Genomic DNA, 19850 nt, shown 5'->3' on the forward strand with positions numbered 1-19850 from the left:
GATCCTGAATGAAAACCCAAATATTTTTGTAAAGCATGTGCTCTGAATGAATGGCAAGGAAAAAGAAGGGAAGATCAAAGACAGTAATTCCTCAAAAAGTCACCTAATGACAAATGCCAGAATTGGGATAGAAACCTAGGTCTCACCCCAGGACCAGCGCGGTTTAGTTTCTACGTGTCGAAGAGCCGGTAAAAATTAATTAAAAATAAAAAGTAAAAAAAATAAAATTGACTTTGTCCCGTTTCTGTCCTTTGCGGCTCATCTGTCATTTAACTTTGTTTCTACAGCGATTCCGGAAAGATTATTTGCGGTGGAACGCTGAGCAGTATCCCAGCCCTCGGAAGGGAGGTGCGTCGGCCGCCGTACAATATGGCGGCGCTCTATCCGACACGCCCCCTGGCTCTGACGCAACTTCCTGACCCGCGCAGTAATATTTGACCTTTGCACTGGCAACTGCTTCCTTTTCCTCTTCCGGTGACGGAACTTAGAGGTATGGTTGCTTTTTATCTTTTCCCGATTTGTGGTCTCTTCACAATCGTTCGCCATCCGGGGTGTTGCAGGAGCCGGGTAGCTTCAGTAGCGGTCCTTTGAGCTGGCGTGGGGGTAAGGGACGCAGGAGGGAGGCTGGTGGTGAGCAAGTCCCTATAGCCTTTAACTTGGGATATCCTTCGATGCAGGCGGCCCCAGGAGCCAGGAGTGGCTAGAGCTCACTGGTAGGGGCTTTACCGCCTCCCGCATCCAGCGTTCAAAGGACAAATGAGTTGTGGTTAGACTGGTTGATACTCTGGGACATTTTCTTCTCTTAACCCACGGCTTGATATAGCCCCTAAAGATGTTTTCAGGCAAGGAGAGGGCGGGGGACCGCCAAGTTAGGAAGTGTTGTCTGTTCCAGGCGCTAACGGAGTGCTCTCTGTTAGTTTTCGAGATGCAAACGGGATAGAGGCTTTTCTGGATCATTCGCATTGAGTTTCCTTGTCGGTTTTGGTGTCTTAAGAGTTCTGTTTTACTGTAGTTAATGTTAGTAAGTTAACAGTAAGCTATCTTCGGCATATGGTAACTAATAAAATTCTCCACGGAGGAGAAGTTTTGGAGTTTCTGACAACAGATGCAGGCTGTTGTCTTTTAAATAAAATGCTGTAATTAAATGGTTTGGAATAGAAAATTAGCTTATTTTAAGTTCTGCTTATGTTCTGTGTTACTTTGAGTAGGACACTTAAAAACTTTTAGTTGTCATGTGTATATCTGTAAAATTGATATGCTAAGTAACAAGTATTTCACTTGATAAATGAAAATAACAGTCAAGTGCCATAATCCAAAGACATTTAATCTAGGACTAAAACCAGTGTTAAAGGGCACTTGACTAGGGTGCTGCTCTGGGGCAAGATACAACCCTGAGCATCTGCTTTTTCTTAGGCACTGTGTTGACTGGGGTAGCTTGCTTCATTCACTCCTAATGAGGGTTGTGTAAAGTAGATTGAAAACCCCATTTTAGAGATGTGGGAGCTAGCTTATTGCGCAGTATTATCAGGAAATGCCATAGCTAGGATTCCACATTCCACTTCAAAGCTGCCATATGCCCTTTATTTAGAACCAGTGTTTCTCCAGCTTGCCTGGTTTTAAGGCTCTCCTGGGCACAACCCCAAACAAAGACTCTGAAGAAAGAGCCTGGTGATCAGAAATTTAACCATGTAGCACAATTGATTAATGTAAGAAACATTTCTTTATGTTATTCTAAAACATGAAGTAATTTTTCATAAGACACAGTAATATAAGGATATATATGTATATATAGGTAGATAACGTCAATTATAGGCATGGTCTGACTGTATTTTCAGTGAGATAACTAAGGCACAGGAATATTCACAAGTGACTGGACAAGATCATATCTAAAAGTTGTTTGATGCTATTGTATTTAGAGGTTTGACTTACTCTCACAATGGAAAAAAATGATTTCGTTCCATCCTTTTTAATTCAGGCATTCAAAATGGTCCAGCGTTTGACATACCGTCGTAGGCTATCCTACAATACTGCTTCCAACAAAACTAGGCTGTAAGTACTTCTAAAATTTAAAATACTTGTTTTCAATTACTCTGCAAAATTACAGCCTATTCTTATCCTTTACCTCCTAGGTCCCGGACCCCTGGTAATAGAATTGTTTACCTTTATACCAAGAAGGTTGGGAAGGCACCAAAATCTGCATGTGGCGTGTGCCCAGGCCGACTTCGGGGTGTAAGTAATGAACAGTGTAGCAAGGGTTGAATTTTTGAGGATTAATCCCTTGGTGAGGGGAAGAATGAAGGAGAGGTCACTACTAAGAGAGTTAAATTATTAAGTGTCTTCCAAATCTGTCAAGAATATAGTCCTTTTAAATCCTGTATGAGAAATACAATGAAATACCTTTCAGATAATAAGTAAATTATTACTGTAAGCCATTTCGGTTTGCACTTTTAAAAATAACACTTAGCAAAAATCTAGATTTTCTGTTTCTGGTAAAGCCTCACAAAATCATCTCAACATTCTCTTTGTTCAGGTTCGTGCCGTGAGGCCTAAAGTTCTTATGAGGTTGTCTAAAACAAAAAAACATGTAAGCAGAGCGTATGGTGGTTCCATGTGTGCGAAATGTGTCCGTGACAGGTAAATATTAAATCAAATGGACTTTGTTAAGCATATGTATGTGTGTATGTGTCTGTTAACATTGAATGCTAAACATTGTCAGAAGACTAGTGAGAAAAATAATCTACCTAAATGTTGCGTGCTTTAGAATCCTTTCTTGACTATAGATGGTGCCATGCAAACCAATAAATGATATTAGTTCAAATTAATTTAGCCAAAATTCTGGGGAACCTTTATGCTTGGGGGTAAAAATTTTAGTTTTGTGAGGGAGGCAGGTAAGAATCTGTATCCATGGCTTATTTAAAGTTGTGCCTTGAGTTCCTGGGGACCCGAAGAAGGGTCTTGAAGGATGAACCAGTCAGGTAGCTGGTGTGGAAGATCAAAGCATAGGAACAAAATAGCTGTGGTTCTAGTGTAGCCGGTACAAAGAGTTATAGAAGGTGATCCTTAAAAACATGGTAACTCATGGATTTTGAGCAGTGCAGAGAACCCTTTGTTGTGTCAGATAACATCACTGCTGCAGCGTGGATGAAGTCATTCAACAAAGGATTTATGTTTGAAACATACAGTTCCTCTACTTTACTCAAGGCTGGGGAAACAATGCTTGCATCAAAGCCTGAAGGGTGAGTGGGGATTCTGTTTGGGTAGAGTGTTATAGGCTATTGTCTATGAAAGAATTGTTTATAATATTTATTGACAAACATTGTGATAACCCTATAAAAATCTTAGGAAGGAGTTGATATTTCCTATTTAAGTGAAGAAACTAAGACTTATTACTCAAGTTCACATAGCCTGTAAGGAATAGCAGCAGGGCTCATTCTGAGTTTTATTGAGACCATTGCTTTTAACCCCACTGACTATATTAAATTGCCTCACCAAAGAAGACAGTAGTGCAAGGATTTGAGAGGTGATTGATTAGATGTGGAAGGGAGAGTCAAGGATGATTTCCTGGTTTCTGGCTTGAATAGCTTGGTAGAGGAAGCCTGTGAGTGGAAACAAGGAAGTCTGGAGGTTATTAAAGTAACCTAGGTAAGAAATGAAGATCCTGGGCTAAGGAAGTGGCGGGGGTGGGGGGGGCAGGTATGCATTGTTACAATTCATTTTTAACTTTTCTCAGTAATACCTGTAACAGCTAGTTGATAAGTGCAGAAATTGATTCAGAGAATTGGTTTTGCCTCCAGTTATTTTCATTCTGTAAATAACTTAGCCTGTTTGTTGTGTAACTAATGTAGCCTAGCTAAGTTTCTAGGCCGTATTTTTCACACCAAGCCTTGCAAGGCTCCATTTTACCTGTCAGGAGTTAGTTTGTAAGGGGAAGATAAGGCATTGCGTTAATGTAAATACTAGGTAAATATATCTACCGCAGTTTGATCTGGTGCATTGGGGATGTGAAGAGGGAAATGAGAAATGAAATTGGAAAGATACATTGGAGATAAACAGCATGTGAGTTTCAAGCTAGAGGAGTTGGGGTTTTTACCAGTCTTTGCTCTTCAACTTGGCTGAATGTAAGACTCACAGGGGCACTTTATTAAAAATACAAATTCTCAGACCCTAGCTTCTGGGGATATGAATTTAGTAGACCTACAGGGTGGCCTAGAAATTGGGATTATTGAGTGATACTGAGCAAGTGTTTGTAGTCTTTGCTCTTTGTGTGTTAGGTAATTTATAAGGATTCTGATTAAGCATGGCATCAGTTGTTATATCCATAATGTGATAATAACAAGGAGATTTGATGGATGAGTCAAAGATCCCAGGATTTTGAGTGTAGGTGGTGTCAGTAGGCAACACTTGTAGGACAGGTTTCATTGGGAACAAGATGAATTGTATTTCCTGAGTGGATTATATACAAGAAGCTATTGGAAATGTGGGGTTGGGCAATGGAGAGAGAGAAAACAATAGCATTTGTACATGGCTTATCACAAAATGCATGGCCAAGATTTCATCCCTGGCCTTCTGATTTCCAGTGCTTTTCACTATGCTGAACAGCATTTTTCATAAACTACAAGTATCAACAGTCCAAATGCCCTTGAAAGCAGGCAAGAAAAAGGATAGAGTGGCTTCCCTTACACAGTAGCAACGCTGAAGAGTCTAGGTATATAATTGTGATTGATAAAATGCATTTCCTCCCTAAGTGGAGATTCAGAATCCAGAAAATTGTAAATGTTTCCAAATTAAGTCTTCATCACAACCCTGTCAGATAGATAATAAATTATTCCTATACCTTACTATAGAGGAGGAGACTTCCCAAGGTCACTATGTCCTGGATCCTAACAGTAAAGAAATGATAGTAAATGAAAGTTGCCGTAAATGGCAGAGGAAGGTCTCCTGTGGGGATGATTTTGTAATCATTTATATTAACCCAGAAGGGAAGGGTGGGTACTACTGACGCGACTTGAATGATCCCTCTTTAAATGCCACTGCGGGGAGTAGATTGGAAGACTAAAAAAAGGATGTGTCTGTACATAAGTTTTCACTCTGTATTTGGAGTTTTGTTTGTTCCTGATTGTTTTGTTCAGTTCTTTTATGGCACGTTTCCTGCCCTATGTTATAATAAAAAGTGAGAGACATTTTCAAAATTGCCTTCATATAATATTTTCCTTTATAGGATCAAGCGTGCTTTCCTGATTGAAGAGCAGAAAATCGTTGTGAAAGTGTTGAAGGCACAAGCACAGAGTCAGAAAGCCAAATAAAAATGTATGAAGCTTTTTTGAATAATAAAAATCAAAGGCTTGTTTTTTCTGTTTATTTCTGTTGTAACACAGATTTGATTTTTGTGTGGTATCTGGGGACCCCGTGGTTTTTAGTGATTACTTTTTCTAAAAGGAATTATCTTGGGAGGTCAGTGATGGCTGGAATTTTCTGATGGCAGCTCTAGCTTCTGCTTGGGCTTGAATCCTGAATAGCCTAAGACCTAGGCAGTTTGAGAAGAATGGTTCATAGATTTGTTTAATATCACTTAAAAATACCACCTTCACTGTTTTCATCCTTCACTGACAGAAGCCTTCATAGAACATAAAGTTTGGTGCTTGATTTTTTGGAGTGCTCTACACCGTCTCTAAACCACTTATTTTTTAGTTCAGTTCAGAAATGGACTAATTTGGAGAACTCATTTAGTTGGAGGTACAACATAGTCTACCTGGGTTGTTTAATCTTAAACTACCTTGCAGTTTAAGATTTCAGAACAACTACACATTCATCAAATAATGACCTGTTTACAAAACCTTATGTCATGGGTCTAGTGAAATTAAAATTCTGGTTTATGTTGGATCCAGGTCAGAACATTAAAATCTTAGTAGATCCATTTTTCCTCTTTGGGAACTATAATATTTCTGACAAATTTTCATAACAAGTTTACATGAAGCTAAACTAATAATGAAACTAATAGTTAATAATTCTTAAAGCGCTTAGACTGTACCAGCACTGTTCTAAGTGTTCTATATTATATAAGGTTTGAATGGTCTTTCTAGACCATTTGATCTTCAGGTTATGTCAGGTGTATTTCCAGCTTCGTGGAGTGAAAAGAGCCAAATGCCCAGGCTTGCTTGTACAAGCCAACAAAAATGGGAGCTGAGTGAGTGCCAGGGTAATAAATTTTGACCCTTTTCCTTAGGCATCACCTTTGTATTAACTGTGATGTCTCATTCAGAGGCATTTCCTCTTAATGATAATAGGAAAAGCTTTTCTTTTGCTATCCTACTGCCAGCAAATTTCTAAATAAAATTCATAACATTTTGCAGATGAGGACAGGAATCAGAGCTAAAGGACTAAGCTGACATTGGAGTCTAAGCACTTTTAAAAATAATTTACGTGTTTAATTAATTTTCTGTAGTGATAGCTAACACCTTATTTACCCTGCTCCAAACATCTGAAACACCTTCATTTAATGTTCCCAGTGACTATTATATGCATTTTACAGATGAGGAAACTGATTCATAAAGTTCTGCCATGTTATCTAGGGTCCTGTAGCTACTAAGTGGCAGAGTTCATTTGTACATGTCCCTAAGATTTTTACAAACAGTGTATTTTGTGATTAGAAATCTAATTGGTTTTGTGGACACTGATGAACGCTATCATAAATAATAGGGGCCCCTACTGTCAACATTGCTAATTTTGAAACAATTGAGATTCATTAGGATTTTCCAAGCATTTGCCAGTCTGGAGGATTATTAAGAAGAAACTAGGATATTAGAATTATCCTGTAAATGTTACATTTGATTCCAATATTTAAAATAGAAACATTCTTAATGGGTTATAATTGAAAAGCTTTGGATTCTAAGGTAGCTTAACATCTCATGTAACCTTATGACAGTGCAGCTAATACGTAAAACACCAAGACGTTTTGTGATCGTATAGTGTTTTTTTTTAATCATCATTTTATTGAGATATATTCACATACCACGCAGTCATACAAAACAAATCGTACTTTCAGTTGTTTACAGTACCATTACATAGTTGTACCTTCATCACCTAAATCAATCCCTGACACCTTCATTAGCACACACACAAAAATAACAAGAATAATAATTAGAGTGAAAAAGAGCAATTGAAGTAAAAAAGAACACTGGGTACCTTTGTTTGTTTCCTTCCCCTATTTTTCTACACATCCATCCATAAACTAGACAAAGTGGAGTGTGGTCCTTATGGCTTTCCCAATCCCATTATCACCCCTCATAAGCTACATTTTTATACAACTGTCTTCGAGATTCATGGGTTCTGGGTTGTAGTTTGATAGCTTCAGGTATCCACCACCAGCTACCCCAATTCTTTAGAATCTAAGAAGGGTTGTCTGAAGTGTGCATAAGAGTGCCCACCAGAGTGACCTCTCGGCTCCTTTTGGAATCTGCCACTGAAGCTTATTTCATTTCCTTTCACATCCCCCTTTTCGTCAAGAAGATGTTCTCCGTCCCACGATTCCGGGTCTACATTCCTCCCCGGGAGTCATATTCCACGTTGCCAGGGAGATTCACTCCCCTGGGTGTCTGATCCCACGTAGGGGGGAGGGCAGTGATTTCACCTTTCAAGTTGGCTTAGCCAGAGAGAGGGCCACATCTGAGCAACAAAGAGGCATTCAGGAGGAGACTCTTAGGCACAAATATAGGGAGGCCTAGCCTCTCCTTTGCAGCAACTGTCTTCCCAAGGGTAAAACTTATGGTAGAGGGCTCAACCCATCAAACCACCAGTCCCCTATGTCTGTGGTCATGTTAGCAACCATGGAGGTGGGGTAGGCGAATACCCCTGCATTCTCCACAGGCTCCTCAAGGGGGCACTACATCTTTTTTTTTTCCTTGTTTTTCTTTTCTTTTTTTTTTTTTTAACTTTCCCTTCTTTTTTAAATCAACTGTATGAAAAAAAAAGTTAAAAAGAAAACAAACATACAATAAAAGAACATTTCAAAGAGACCATAACAAGGGAGTAAGAAAAAGACAACTAACCTAAGATAACTGCTTAACTTGCCAACATGTTCCTACTTTACCCCAAGAAAGTTACATAATATAGCAACATTTCTGTAAACTTGTTCCTACTATATCCATCAGAAATTAACAGACCATAGTCATTTCTGGGCATCCCCAGAATGTTAAATAGCTTATCTGTTCTTGGATTATTGTTCCCCCTTCCTTAATTGCTCTCTACTACTAGTTCCTCTACATTCTACATTATAAACCATTTGTTTTACATTTTTCAAAGTTCACATTAGTGGTAGCATATAATATTTCTCTTTTTGTGCCTGGCTTATTTCGCTCAGCATTCTGTCTTCAAGGTTCATCCATGTTGTCATATGTTTCACGAGATCGTTCCTTCTTACTGCCGCGTAGTATTCCATCGTGTGTATATACCACATTTTATTTATCCACTCATCTGTTGAAGGACATTTGGGTTGTTTCCATCTCTTGGCAATTGTGAATAATGCTGCTATGAACATTGGCGTGCAGATATCTGTTCGTGTCACTGCTTTCCGATCTTCCGGGTATATACCGAGAAGTGCAACCACTGGATCGAATGGTAGCTCTATATCTAGTTTTCTAAGGAACTGCCAGACTGACTTCCAGAGTGGCTGAACCATTATACAGTCCCACCAACAATGAATAAGAGTTCCAATTTCTCCACATCCCCTCCAGCATTTGTAGTTTCCTGTTTGTTTAATGGCAGCCATTCTAATCGGTGTTAGATGGTATCTCATTGTGGTCTTAATTTGCATCTCTCTAATAGCTAGTGAAGCTGAACATTTTTTCATGTGTTTCTTGGCCATTTGTATTTCCTCTTCAGAGAACTTTCTTTTCGTATCTTTTGCCCATTTTATAATTGGGCTGTCTGTACTATTGTCATTGAGTTGTAGGATTTCTTTGTATATGCAAGATATCAGTCTTTTGTCAGATACATGGTTTCCAAAAATTTTTTCCCATTGAGTTGGCTGCCTCTTTACCTTTTTGAGAAATTCCTTTGAGGTGCAGAAACTTCTAAGCTTGAGGAGTTCCCATTTATCTATTTTCTCTTTTGTTGCTTGTGCTTTGGGTGTAAAGTCTAGGAAGTGGCCGCCTAATACAAGGTCTTGAAGATGTTTTCCTACATTATCTTCTAGGAGTTTTATGGTACTTTCTTTTATTTTGAGATCTTTGGTCCATTTTGAGTTAATTTTTGTGTAGGGGGTGAGGTAGGGGTCCTCTTTCATTCTTTTGGATATGGATATCCAACTCTCCCAGCCCCATTTGTTGAAAAGACCATTATGGCTCAGTTCAGTGACTTTGGGGGCCTTATCAAAGATCAGTCGGCCATAGATCTGAGGGTCTATCTCTGAATTCTCAATTCGATTCCATTGATCTATATGTCTATCTTTGTGCCAGTACCATGCTGTTTTAGCAAATGTGACTTTATAATAAGCTTCAAAGTCAGGGAGTGTAAGTCCTCCCACTTCGTTTTTCTTCTTTAGAGTGTCTTTAGCAATTCGAGGCATCTTCCCTTTCCAAATAAATTTGATAACTAGCTTTTCCAAGTCTGCAAAGTAGGTTGTTGGAATTTTGATTGGGATTGCATTGAATCTGTAGATGAGTTTGGGTAGAATTGACATCTTAATGACATTTAGCCTTCCTATCCATGAACATGGAATATTTTTCCATCTTTTAAGGTCCCCTTCTAGTTCTTTTAGTAGAGTTATGTAGTTTTCTTTGTATAGGTCTTTTACATCTTTGGTTAAGTTTATTCCTAGGTACTTGATTTTTTTAGTTGCTATTGAAAATGGTATCTTTTTCTTGAGTGTCTCTTCAGTTTGTTCATTTCTAGCATATAGAAACATTACTGACTTATGTGCATTAATCTTGTATCCCGCTACTTTGCTAAATTTGTTTATTACCTCTAGTAGCTGTATCATTGATTTCTCAGGGTTTTCTAGATATAAGATCATATCATCTGCAAACAATGAGAGTTTTACTTCTTTTCCAATTTGGATGCCTTTTATTTCTTTGTCTTGCCGGATTGCCCTCGCTAGCACTTCCAGCACAATGTTGAATAACAGTGGTGACAGCGGGCATCCTTGTCTTGTTCCTGATCTTAGAGGGAAGGCTTTCAGTCTATCACCATTGAGTACTATGCTGGCTGTGGATTTTTCATATACGCTCTTTATCATGTTGAGGAAGTTTCCTTCAATTCCTACCTTTTGAAGTGTTTTTATCAAAAAGGGATGTTGGATTTTGTCAAATGCTTTTTCAGCATCTATTGAGATGATCAATTGATTTTTCCCTTTCGAGTTTTTAATGTGTTGTAATACATTGATTGTTTTTCTTATGTTGAACCATCCTTGCATGCCTGGAATGAACCCCGCTTTGGTCATGGTGTATGATTTTTTTAATGTGTCTTTGGATTCGATTTGCAAGTATTTTGTTGAGGATTTTTGCATCTATATTCATTAGGGAGATTGGCCGGTAGTTTTCCTTTTTTGTAGCATCTTTGCCTGGTTTTGGTATTAGATTGATGTTAGCTTCATAAAATGAGTTAGGTAGTGTTCCATTTTCTTCAATGTTTTGAAAGAGTTTGAGTAAGATTGGTGTCAGTTCTTTCTGGAAAGTTTGGTAGAATTCCCCTGTGAAGCCATCTGGCCCTGGGCATTTATTTGTGGGAAGATTTTTGATGACTGATTGGATCTCTTTGCTTGTGATGGGTTGGTTGAGGTCTTCTATTTCTTCTCTGGTCAGGCTAGGTTGTTCATATGTTTCCAGGAAATTGTCCATTTCTTCTACATTATCCAGTTTGTTGCCATACAGTTGTTCATAATATCCTCTTAAAATTTTTTTAATTTCTTCAGGATCTGCAGTTATGTCACCTTTTGCATTCATTATTTTGTTTATATGGGTCTTCTCTCTTTTTGATTTTGTCAGTCTAGCTAGGGGCTTGTCAATCTTGTTGATCTTCTCAAAGAACCAACTTTTGGTGCTATTTATCCTCTCTATTGTTTTTTTGTTCTCTATGTCATTTATTTCTGCTTTAATCCTTGTTATTTCTTTTCTTCTACTTGGTTTAGGATTGGTTTGCTGTTCATTTTCTAGCTTCTTCAGTTGATCCATTAGTTCTTTGATTTTGGCTCTTTCTTCCTTTTTAATATACGCGTTTAGTGCTATAAATTTCCCCCTTAGCACTGCTTTTGCTGCATCCCATAGGTTTTGGTATGTTGTGTTCTCATTTTCATTCGTCTCTATATATTTAGCAATTTCTCTTGCTATTTCTTCTTTAACCCACTGATTGTTTAGGAGTGTGTTGTTTAACCTCCAGGTATTTGTGAATTTTCTAAGTCTCTGATGGTTATTGACTTCTAATTGTATTCCATTGTGGTCAGAGAATGTGCTTTGAATAATTTCAATCGTTTTAAATTTATTGAGGCTTGTTTTATGTCCCAGCATATGATCTATTCTGGAGAAAGTTCCGTGAGCACTAGGAAAGTATGTGTATCCTGGTGATTTGGGATGTAATGTCCTGTATATGTCTGTTAAATCTAATTCATTTGTCAGATTGTTTAGGTTTTCAATTTCCTTATTCGTCTTCTGTCTGGTTGATCTATCTGTAGGACAGAGTGATGTGTTGAAGTCTCCCACAATTATTGTGGAAACATCAATTGCTTCCTTTAGTTTTGCCAGTGTTTCTCTCATGTATTTTGTGGCACCTTGATTGGGTGCATAGACATTTACGATTGTTATTTCTTCTTGCTGAATTGCCCCTTTTATTAGTATGTAGTGGCCTTCTTTGTCTCTCAAAACATCCCTGCATTTGAAGTCTATTTTATCTGAGATTAATATTGCTACACCTGCTTTCTTTTGGCTGTAGCTTGCATGAAATATTTTTTTCCATCCTTTCACTTTCAGTTTCTTTGTGTCCCTGTGTCTAAGATGAGTCTCTTGTATGCAACATATTGATGGTTCATTTTTTTTGATCCATTCTGCGAATCTATATCTTTTAATTGGGGAGTTTAATCCATTTACATTCAACGTTATAACCGTGAAGGCATTTCTTGAATCGGCTGCGGTCGCAGTTGATTCGTCTGGGGGGGGGGGGTGGCGGCCGGTTGCTAAATCCTAGGCTCCCAGGTTTGCTCGGAGGGTACCGGCGGCGGGGGCTCTTTCCCGGAGGCGAGGGTGAGGCGGGGGACTTGGCCAGGTCCCCGGCGGGGTGGCGTGCAAAGTATGGAGGGCGGCGAGAAAGGAACAGGCGGGACACGGTTCTTTTAGGGTGAAGAAGCCAAGAGAGTTTATTAGGGGAGAGTACAAGCTTATATCGGGCGTTTAGAGGGCGGGGTAGCTGTAGAGGTTAAAGGCTTGGATTGGTTCTGAGAGGGCGAGGAGGTTGATTGAAAAGGGGCGAGAGTTGCTCCGGTAACGGTGTCTGGCAACAATGTATGCGCATTGGTGGTGATGGGAGTTGCACTGGCAACGGGGAGTGTCCGGGCAAGATAAGGGGGTGGGGAAAAGGCGGTTCCCTCCGGCAAGCCTCCCCTAACAGTGGTATTTTGGGTGAGGAAATGGGGCCTGCCTCCGGCCTCACTTTCCCAGGCCCGGGGGCTGCGGAGGGCGCTGTCGCCCGTGCCCACCACCCTCCCCAGGGGCTGATCAGGTCCCCCAGCCCAGGCCCGCCAAGTTGAAGCACGTAATCAGTGTCCCGCATTTCCCCCTTCTTTTCTAATTAAAGGAAGAAGCTTACCGGAGAGGCCCGCTAAGGGATGAGGGAAGGGGGAGGCCGGGGAGGGGAAAAGGGGTTGACGGTGGCTCAGCGAGGCTGGAGCTCGGCGTTGGTGTGGCGCCCGGGCGCTCGACAGGGGCCTTGCTGCTTGCGGGATGGACGAGGGTGGGGGTTTAAAGTTGGAGGTTCAGAGAAGCTGGAGCTCGAGGTTGGTGCGATGTTCAGGCGATCGAGAAGGGCCTCGCGGTCGGCGGGTTGACCGGTGGCGGTGAGGTCGCGGAGGGTTGGTTGTCATCTCGGAGTAGGGAGCGTCAGAGGTGGCGAGTCGCTGGTACTGGACTTGCACGAACGAGGAGAAAATAGCATCCGTTTGTTTCCTTATAAGCTGGACAATTCTGCGGATAATGCAGGGTCCTAAGGTGAGAGCTAGAATAATCATTAGTAGGGGGCCGAGGAGAGGGAGGAGGTAAGGGAGGAGGGGGGTAAAGATGTGGGACCAATAGCTGGTGGCTTCACGGTCTCTTTTGCGTTGTTCCAGTCCCTCTCGGACCTTCTTTAGGCTGTCCTCGGCGAGACCTGTGGAATTGGCATATACACAGCACTCTTCTCCTAGGGCGGCGCAAAGGCCTCCTTCTTTGAGGAGGAGAAGGTCGAGACCTCGGCGGTTTTGGAGCACTACCTCAGAGAGGGAATTGACAGAATTTTTAAGATGGGAAATAGCGTCTTGTAGGTGACGAATGTCCTCGTCAACAGCCGCCCGGAGGTGAGTTAGGGCGGAGCCTTGACTGGCTAATGCAGCGATTCCGGTGCCAGCGCCTGCAAGACCTAGGAGGGAGGCAATCGTGAGGACGGTGATGGGCTCTCGCTTTTGCAGTGGGGCAGAAGCTGCAGTTGTTTCCAGGCGGAGGAAGAAGTCTTCCTCGCTGTGGTATAGGACCCTAGGGATGAGGACAATTAGGAGGCAAGTTTCATTAGTTGTATTGAGGGTTTGCACGTTAAGGCAGGGGGTAAGCCCTGTAGAGGAGCAGAGCCATTGGGAGGAGTTATGAGGGATGAGAAATTTTGCAGAGCTGCTGGGAGATGAGTAGTCGGCGCAAGCTGTGAGGTTGGGAGAGTTACTTGAGCGAGGGCGGATGCACTTTCCTGTAAAGGAGACTGAATGAAAGGTTAGGGGGACGGCAGAGGTATTCCAATTGCATTCCGAGGGGCTGTCCTCTGTGTTTTCTGAAAAGGAGAGGTTGGAGGCAACTGGCTCATACAGGGGGGAGGAAGTGGAGAGGCAAAGCCAACAAGAGGAAGTAAGATTGGGGTTGGAGGAATTCACTGAGGTGAAGGCTGCTTGAATAAGGCTGAGGAGGGGAGAAGAGTAGCGAGAGGAGTAGCGAGAGGGGGGTAGAGGAGGTCGGGGTGGTGGGGTTGGCGATGCATTGTTTGCAGCTGAGGTGCGGCTGGTTGGAGCTGAGGTGCGGCTGGAGAGCTGTGGAAAAAGGGGGTTAATGACTTGGTTGGGACCTATGCCAGAGGGTGTTCTTAATGCAGTATTTTGGCCTGGTTGGTTTGCAGCCTCTTTTTTTATGAGAATAAGTGATCCTGGGTCGGTTCCGTCCTTATAGATTCTGAAGCCCCAAGTTCGACCGAGTAACCAGGAGGGATTAGTGGGAAGTTGCACGGTAAGATTAAGGTGAGTGCAGGTACCTGTGGGTGGAAGGTGGGAACTGTCGTCCGTGCTGAAATAAACAGGCTCATCACGGGGTTTGCAGTTCCAGGGGGCCCAGCGTAGGGTAAGATAGTGATCAACGCTAGACGGCTTCCAACCAGTAGCTAGTGTCTCGCAGCCCCAATAGGCACAATAATATTGATTGGGGGCATTGCAATACGATTTTCCAGGGTTGGAGGCTGGGCACATATAATATTGGTGTTCATTACTGCCAACGGGAGGGTTGGGAAATAGATTAGAGGCGTTGACGAGAAAAGAAGGTTGCCCTGCTGTAACTTGGGTTTGTATAACTGTGGAATCTTCCCACCGTGCCAAGGTCCATTTCCAAGGCTGGTGAGGGGAGTGGGGCTGGTAGACAGCCTGGGTAGAAGAGGCGAGAGCCAGCATGATCGTTAGAAGGGAAGCAATGCTCGGGTGGGGGTTAAGGAGGTGTAGGGGGCTGGCTTTTGCCCGTCTATAGAGGCGTATAATTTCTCTGATTTCTTGTTTTTCCGGGGTTTCACTCGGACTGGGGTCCAGGCTCAGGTGTACTGTTGTCATTTGGTGCACCAGGCTGCGGAGACGACGGCGTTCTCGTCTCGTCAGACGCGTGGCTGCTGGTGGCGGGCCGGATTGCCCTTCCTGGGATCCAGATTGGTTGTGCTGCATCATCTGGGAAAACACAAGCAAACCCGCGCCCCTGGGCGAGGAGTGGGGAGGGACCCTTCCAGGCATTATTCTCTGGGTCCTTCCAGTAGACCATCGGGGCCTGGGTGGGCCTATATGAGGGCCCCCAATGTTTATGTAGGGGCGAAAGTCCTTCTTTATTGAATGTGAGTAGATTAAGGTGAATGAGGGCTGCTATGATAAGGTCCCCTGGAGTTGCCTGGGGGAGCATTGCCCTCTCTTTTTCAATTTGTGTTTTTAAGCGGCGATGGACTGCTTCCACAATGGCTTGTCCCTGTGGATTATAAGGGATGCCAAAATGATGGGTGATGTTATATAACTGAAGAAAGGCCGCAAAGGAGGCACTGCGATAGGCAGGCCCATTGTCCGTTTTTATGTCCCAGGGGACTCCCATGAAGAGAATTCCCTGTCTTAGGGCCTTGATACAGTGTTTGGCCGTTTCCCCGGCGAGGGGGACTGCATAACACATGGCTGAGAAGGTGTCAATCATTACATGTACATACTTGAGGCGCCCAAAGGACGGTACATGAGTTACATCCATTTGCCATCTAGAATTGGGTTTTAGGCCTCGTGGGTTGACTCCCTGAGGTTGCAGGGGGCCAAGCGGCGCAAAGGGCGCACAAGTTGCACAATTGTGGACAAGATGTTTACAGGTATCCAGGGGGAGGCCACATAAATGATGCAATGACGTAGCCGAAAAGTGAAACCTGGAATGCAATAACTTGGCCTGGTTAACAGCGTCCCCCGGAGGGGCCGCTGTGTGGGTCAGCATAGCTTGGGTATTTTGAGCTGAGACCGCTTGGTCTACTATACTGTTGCCATTAGCCAAGGGCCCCGGAAGGCCTGAGTGACTACGAATGTGGCTAACGAACCAAGGATCCTGTCTATGCTCTAAGATGCTTCTGAGGTCAGAAAGTGCTTTATCGATGGCCGAGTTCCCGGGGAAAAAGGTGGAAAATGCGAGGACTCGGCAGACCTGATACGTGTAGAGGCTGTCAGTGAAAATGTTTACTGGGTGGCTGCAGTGGGCGTTTAGCGCGTATGACACTGCCAGAATTTCCCCCACTTGGACTGAATGAAGGTTGACATAACTGAATAGGCGGGGTTCCGGATGGTCCTGCGAATAAGAGAGGAAGGCGAAACGGGTTTTGGAGGCGTCAGTAAAGACGGTAGTGGCACCCGGGATGGGTGCAGAGGAGGGGAAAGGATGGAAGGGGCTGCGGAAGGGAAGCTTGACGAGTCCCTGTAACAGCCGATGGCTAGGATAGTGGCAGCTGAATTCCCCATGAAATCCTTCTAAAAGGATTTGCATGTCCGGGTTGTCACGTATAAGCAGGCGGGTTTGGCCTGCGTCTAGGGGCCAAACAATTTTTTCTGGTGGCTCTCCGAATACATGAACAGCCAGGGTGACTAGATCTGAAGCTAGGCTGATCCAGAGCCGCACTGCGGGGCAAATTTTTCTAAGCCGGCTTTTAGCAGGGTGCACCCAAAGTAGAGGGCCTTCCTGCCACAGGCAGCCCATGGGTGTGCCGGGCGTAGGAAGGATGAGTGCTATAAGATTGCCCTCTTTAGTGCTGAACCTGTTGAGACAGCAGGCGGCGAGTGCCTTGTTAATTGCGGCAATGGCTTCCTTTGCCTCCTGGGTGAGCTTAATGCGCCGGGAGATTGCTAGCGGCGGGGCTTCAGGGACACTCAGCAGCATAAAGAGTGGTTGGAGCTGCGCGGTGGTGATCGGCAACGCAGAGCGGAGCCAATTGATCTGACCACAGAGCTGTTGAAGCTCAGTGATAGTGACCCGATCCGGTATGTCCAGCTGGGGAGCGGACGGGGCAATGGTTCTATTAATACTAAACCCTAAGAAGGCTAATGGTGGCACAATTTGAACTTTATCGGGCTGAACCGTAAGGCCGAGGTCAGCTAAATTAGTGGTGAGGTCTTTGAGGATTAGAGGAAGTGCCTCGGCGTCCTCAGAGGCCACCAAGATGTCATCCATGTAATGGATGAGCATGGCCTGCTTTCGCAGGGGGGCCACTGCGTGATTAACATACATTTGGCAGATGGCCGGACTGTTACGCATCCCTTGAGGGAGGACTTTCCATTGGTACCTGCTAGCCGCGCCCGCGTGATTGGGGACGGGGACTGTAAAGGCAAAGCGCGGGCGGTCTCGCTCATGTAGCGGGATGGAAAAGAAACAGTCTTTGATGTCAATGGTGGCTACATGATAGTGGGCCGGGATGGCTACCGGATGGGGGAGGCCAGGCTGCGGGGAACCCATCGGAAGAATATGCTTATTGATTTCCCGCAGATCATTGAGGAGCCTAAATTTCCCTGTGGCTTTTTTATGAATAACAAACACTGGCGAATTATAGGGACTAGTAGAAGGCTCTATGTGGTCAGCGTCCAATTGTTCTTGGACAAGGGCTTGGAGTGTCACTAATTTATGCGTGGGAAGGGGCCACTGCTCCACCCATATAGGTTCCTCAGTATCCCACTGCAGAGGAACGGGCGCTGGAGGTTTTAAACGAGCAGTGGCGCACATTATTTGGGGGGCTGCGTGGTAAGCACTGCCCCAGAGGCGGCGAGGATGTCACGGCTCCATAAAATTTGGTCTATGGTGTGTAGAAATAACGGGCGGAAGGTGCCTGAGTGGCCCTCTTCATCCTCCCACTTAATGGGCCCTATGGCCTGAAGAGAGGTGGAGGTACCAGTGGCTCCCACTACCGAGGGACCATCGAGAACCATGCACATGGTGGCATACTGAGCGGGCATGCAAGAGACCTCTGCCCCTGAATCGAGCGTGCCCGTGTACCATTGCCCCTCTATTCTTAACTTACGAGTAGGCTTTTCTGGAGTGATAGGGACTGTCCAGAGAAGCGTTTTGCTGCCGGTGAAGTGATTAGTTTTATTAGAACCGGTCGGCACGCTGCCTCTTAGGGGCGGGGCTGAGGCTTGCCCCGCTTGGAGTTTAAAGCTTGCTCAGTGCCCTGGCGCTGACTGCCGTCAGGGCACCAGGGATAGCAGAGGTTTTTTAAGCTATCCTTGCTAATATCTCTGGGGCTGCTCTTGCAATCGCACGCCCAGTGATAGCCACGCTGGCAGCGTGGGCAGGGAGTGGGAGGGGGGCGCCCATTGCGTTGCCTGAAAGGTGGGCGGTTGACCTCCGCATTGGGGCACTCCCGGGCAAAATGGCCACTCTGCCCGCACTTAAAGCAACCTGTGGTGGCGGCTAAGGCGGCAGTGACAGCGCCAGAGACAGCCTGGGCTAGGGACGCGGCAGCTGGGTCAAAGGCGCTGCAGGCGAGAACCCAGTCATCTAGACTTTTTTCCCGCAAGGGGAGAATGGCTTGCTTACAGGGGGGGTTAGCCCCTTCTAGAATGAGTTCCCGGGTGAGAGCTAGCTGGGCTTGGGGGTTGCTAACTTTTCTAGCGCAGGTTTCTTCGACCCTGGATACGAAGGTGGCGAAAGGTTCGTTTGGCTCCTGGAGGAGCTTGGTAAAGTTGTCAGGTCGACGGGCAGAGCAGTTGGCAAACGCGCGTAAGGCGATGCCTCTGAGGATAGTCCAGAAGGTGGCAGGGACATTAATATAAGCAGACGCATCTAGAAACGCTCCCGTGCCTAGATAGGCTTCGGGGTGATGATAGACTCCAGTGGCTGCGTCTTGCTCACTTTGCTTAGCTGCTTCTGCCTGGAAGTGAGCACGCCAATCAACAAACTGGCCGGGGTTAAGAATGGAACGGGCAAGCGAGGCCCAGTCTTGGGGGATGCAAAAGTCCATGCCGAGATCCTGCAGTATTTGGGAAGCGTATGGGCTACCTAACCCGTCCTCTTTGACGGCCCTGCGAAGCTGCTTGATAGTATCAGAGTCAATGGGATACCAGTTATACGGTTTCTGTGGTGTGGGGGTAAGGTTAAGAGGAAAGCAGCGAAAAGCACGAGAGAAAGGAGGACGCGCTTGCAGAGGGCTTGGCGCGGGAGTGGGGGTAGGGGGAGCATTGCCCCAAGGGTTGCCTTGAGGTGTAGAAGGCAGCCAGGGGTTGTTAGTCGGCAGGGTGGGAGGAGCGGCGGCAGCTGCCGGTAGCGGCTCCAAGGGGGAGCTCGCCGGAGGGGGAGGCGGAAGTGGGAGGCCCCAAGCGTCGCAAGACGGCGGCGCGGTGGGAGTGGCTAAGGCATAAGATGGTGGACTAGCTCCGCCCTGTGAAAGGGCGGGGTAAAGCGCTTGCGGTTTCTGGCCCAGCTTAGGGCTGACGTCATCGCCAGAGCACTTCCTCCCCTCGATGGAAGAAGAAGGAGGAGGAGGAAGTTCGCCATCTTGGCGAGGCTCAGTGTTATTTTGTTTTTTGGGAGTCACTTCGAGCGTGTTGTTAATCTGCTCGACTAAGGACTCTGTGTCCGAATCGTGGTCTACATTAGTATCGCTGTTTGAATCTGTTGACTGGGTTGATAGGGCCTCCTTGGATTTAATGGGGCCTCGATCAGGGGGGAGGGAGCCTTGAAGGCAGGAGCGGACGGTTATTAAGGTGGGGAGCAAGCCGGGAGGGAAGCGCTTGCTCTCATGTTCCATGGCGTTGGTGACCCGATCAATAAGGCGATCATAAGTAACAGGGTCCCAAAGATGGCAAGTGGTGAGCCATGGGTTAAAGGGCAGCAGGAGGTCCCAGTATACTTGCAGCTGCCGGACAGACACCTTACAGCGATGTG

At 44.9% G+C, this 19850-nt stretch overlaps 1 protein-coding gene across 2 annotated transcripts; it reads left to right on the top strand.

Moving 5' to 3' along the window:
• Positions 1 to 439: 439 nt before the first annotated feature.
• On the top strand, positions 440 to 5358 carry RPL34 (ribosomal protein L34). Of its 2 annotated transcripts, none has more exons than XM_037830434.1 (5): positions 440 to 490; positions 1976 to 2049; positions 2130 to 2229; positions 2531 to 2634; positions 5219 to 5358. In XM_037830434.1, exons 2-5 carry the CDS (start codon positions 1985 to 1987, stop codon positions 5301 to 5303), a joined length of 354 nt encoding a protein of 117 aa, XP_037686362.1. In that variant the 5' UTR covers positions 440 to 490; positions 1976 to 1984; the 3' UTR covers positions 5304 to 5358. The 2 variants fall into 2 exon arrangements, with proteins under 2 accessions (XP_037686362.1, XP_037686363.1); XM_037830435.1 differs by lacking the exon at positions 5219 to 5358 and adding an exon at positions 3183 to 3255.
• The last annotated feature ends 14492 nt before the right edge of the window (positions 5359 to 19850 follow it).

The sequence above is a fragment of the Choloepus didactylus genome, chromosome 3 (genome assembly GCF_015220235.1).
Source record: "Choloepus didactylus isolate mChoDid1 chromosome 3, mChoDid1.pri, whole genome shotgun sequence".
Lineage (NCBI taxonomy): Eukaryota > Metazoa > Chordata > Mammalia > Pilosa > Megalonychidae > Choloepus > Choloepus didactylus.

What these genes read in the sequence shown, in the direction of transcription:
- RPL34 (XM_037830434.1), top strand. Translation starts at nt 1,985, where the DNA reads ATGGTCCAGCGTTTGACATACCGTCGTAGGCTATCCTACAATACTGCT. An exon ending in GCTTCCAACAAAACTAGGCT is followed by an intron (nt 2,050 to 2,129) that starts GTAAGTACTTCT and finishes TTTACCTCCTAG; the next exon opens with GTCCCGGACCCCTGGTAATA. An exon ending in GCGAAATGTGTCCGTGACAG is followed by an intron (nt 2,635 to 5,218) that starts GTAAATATTAAA and finishes TTTCCTTTATAG; the next exon opens with GATCAAGCGTGCTTTCCTGA.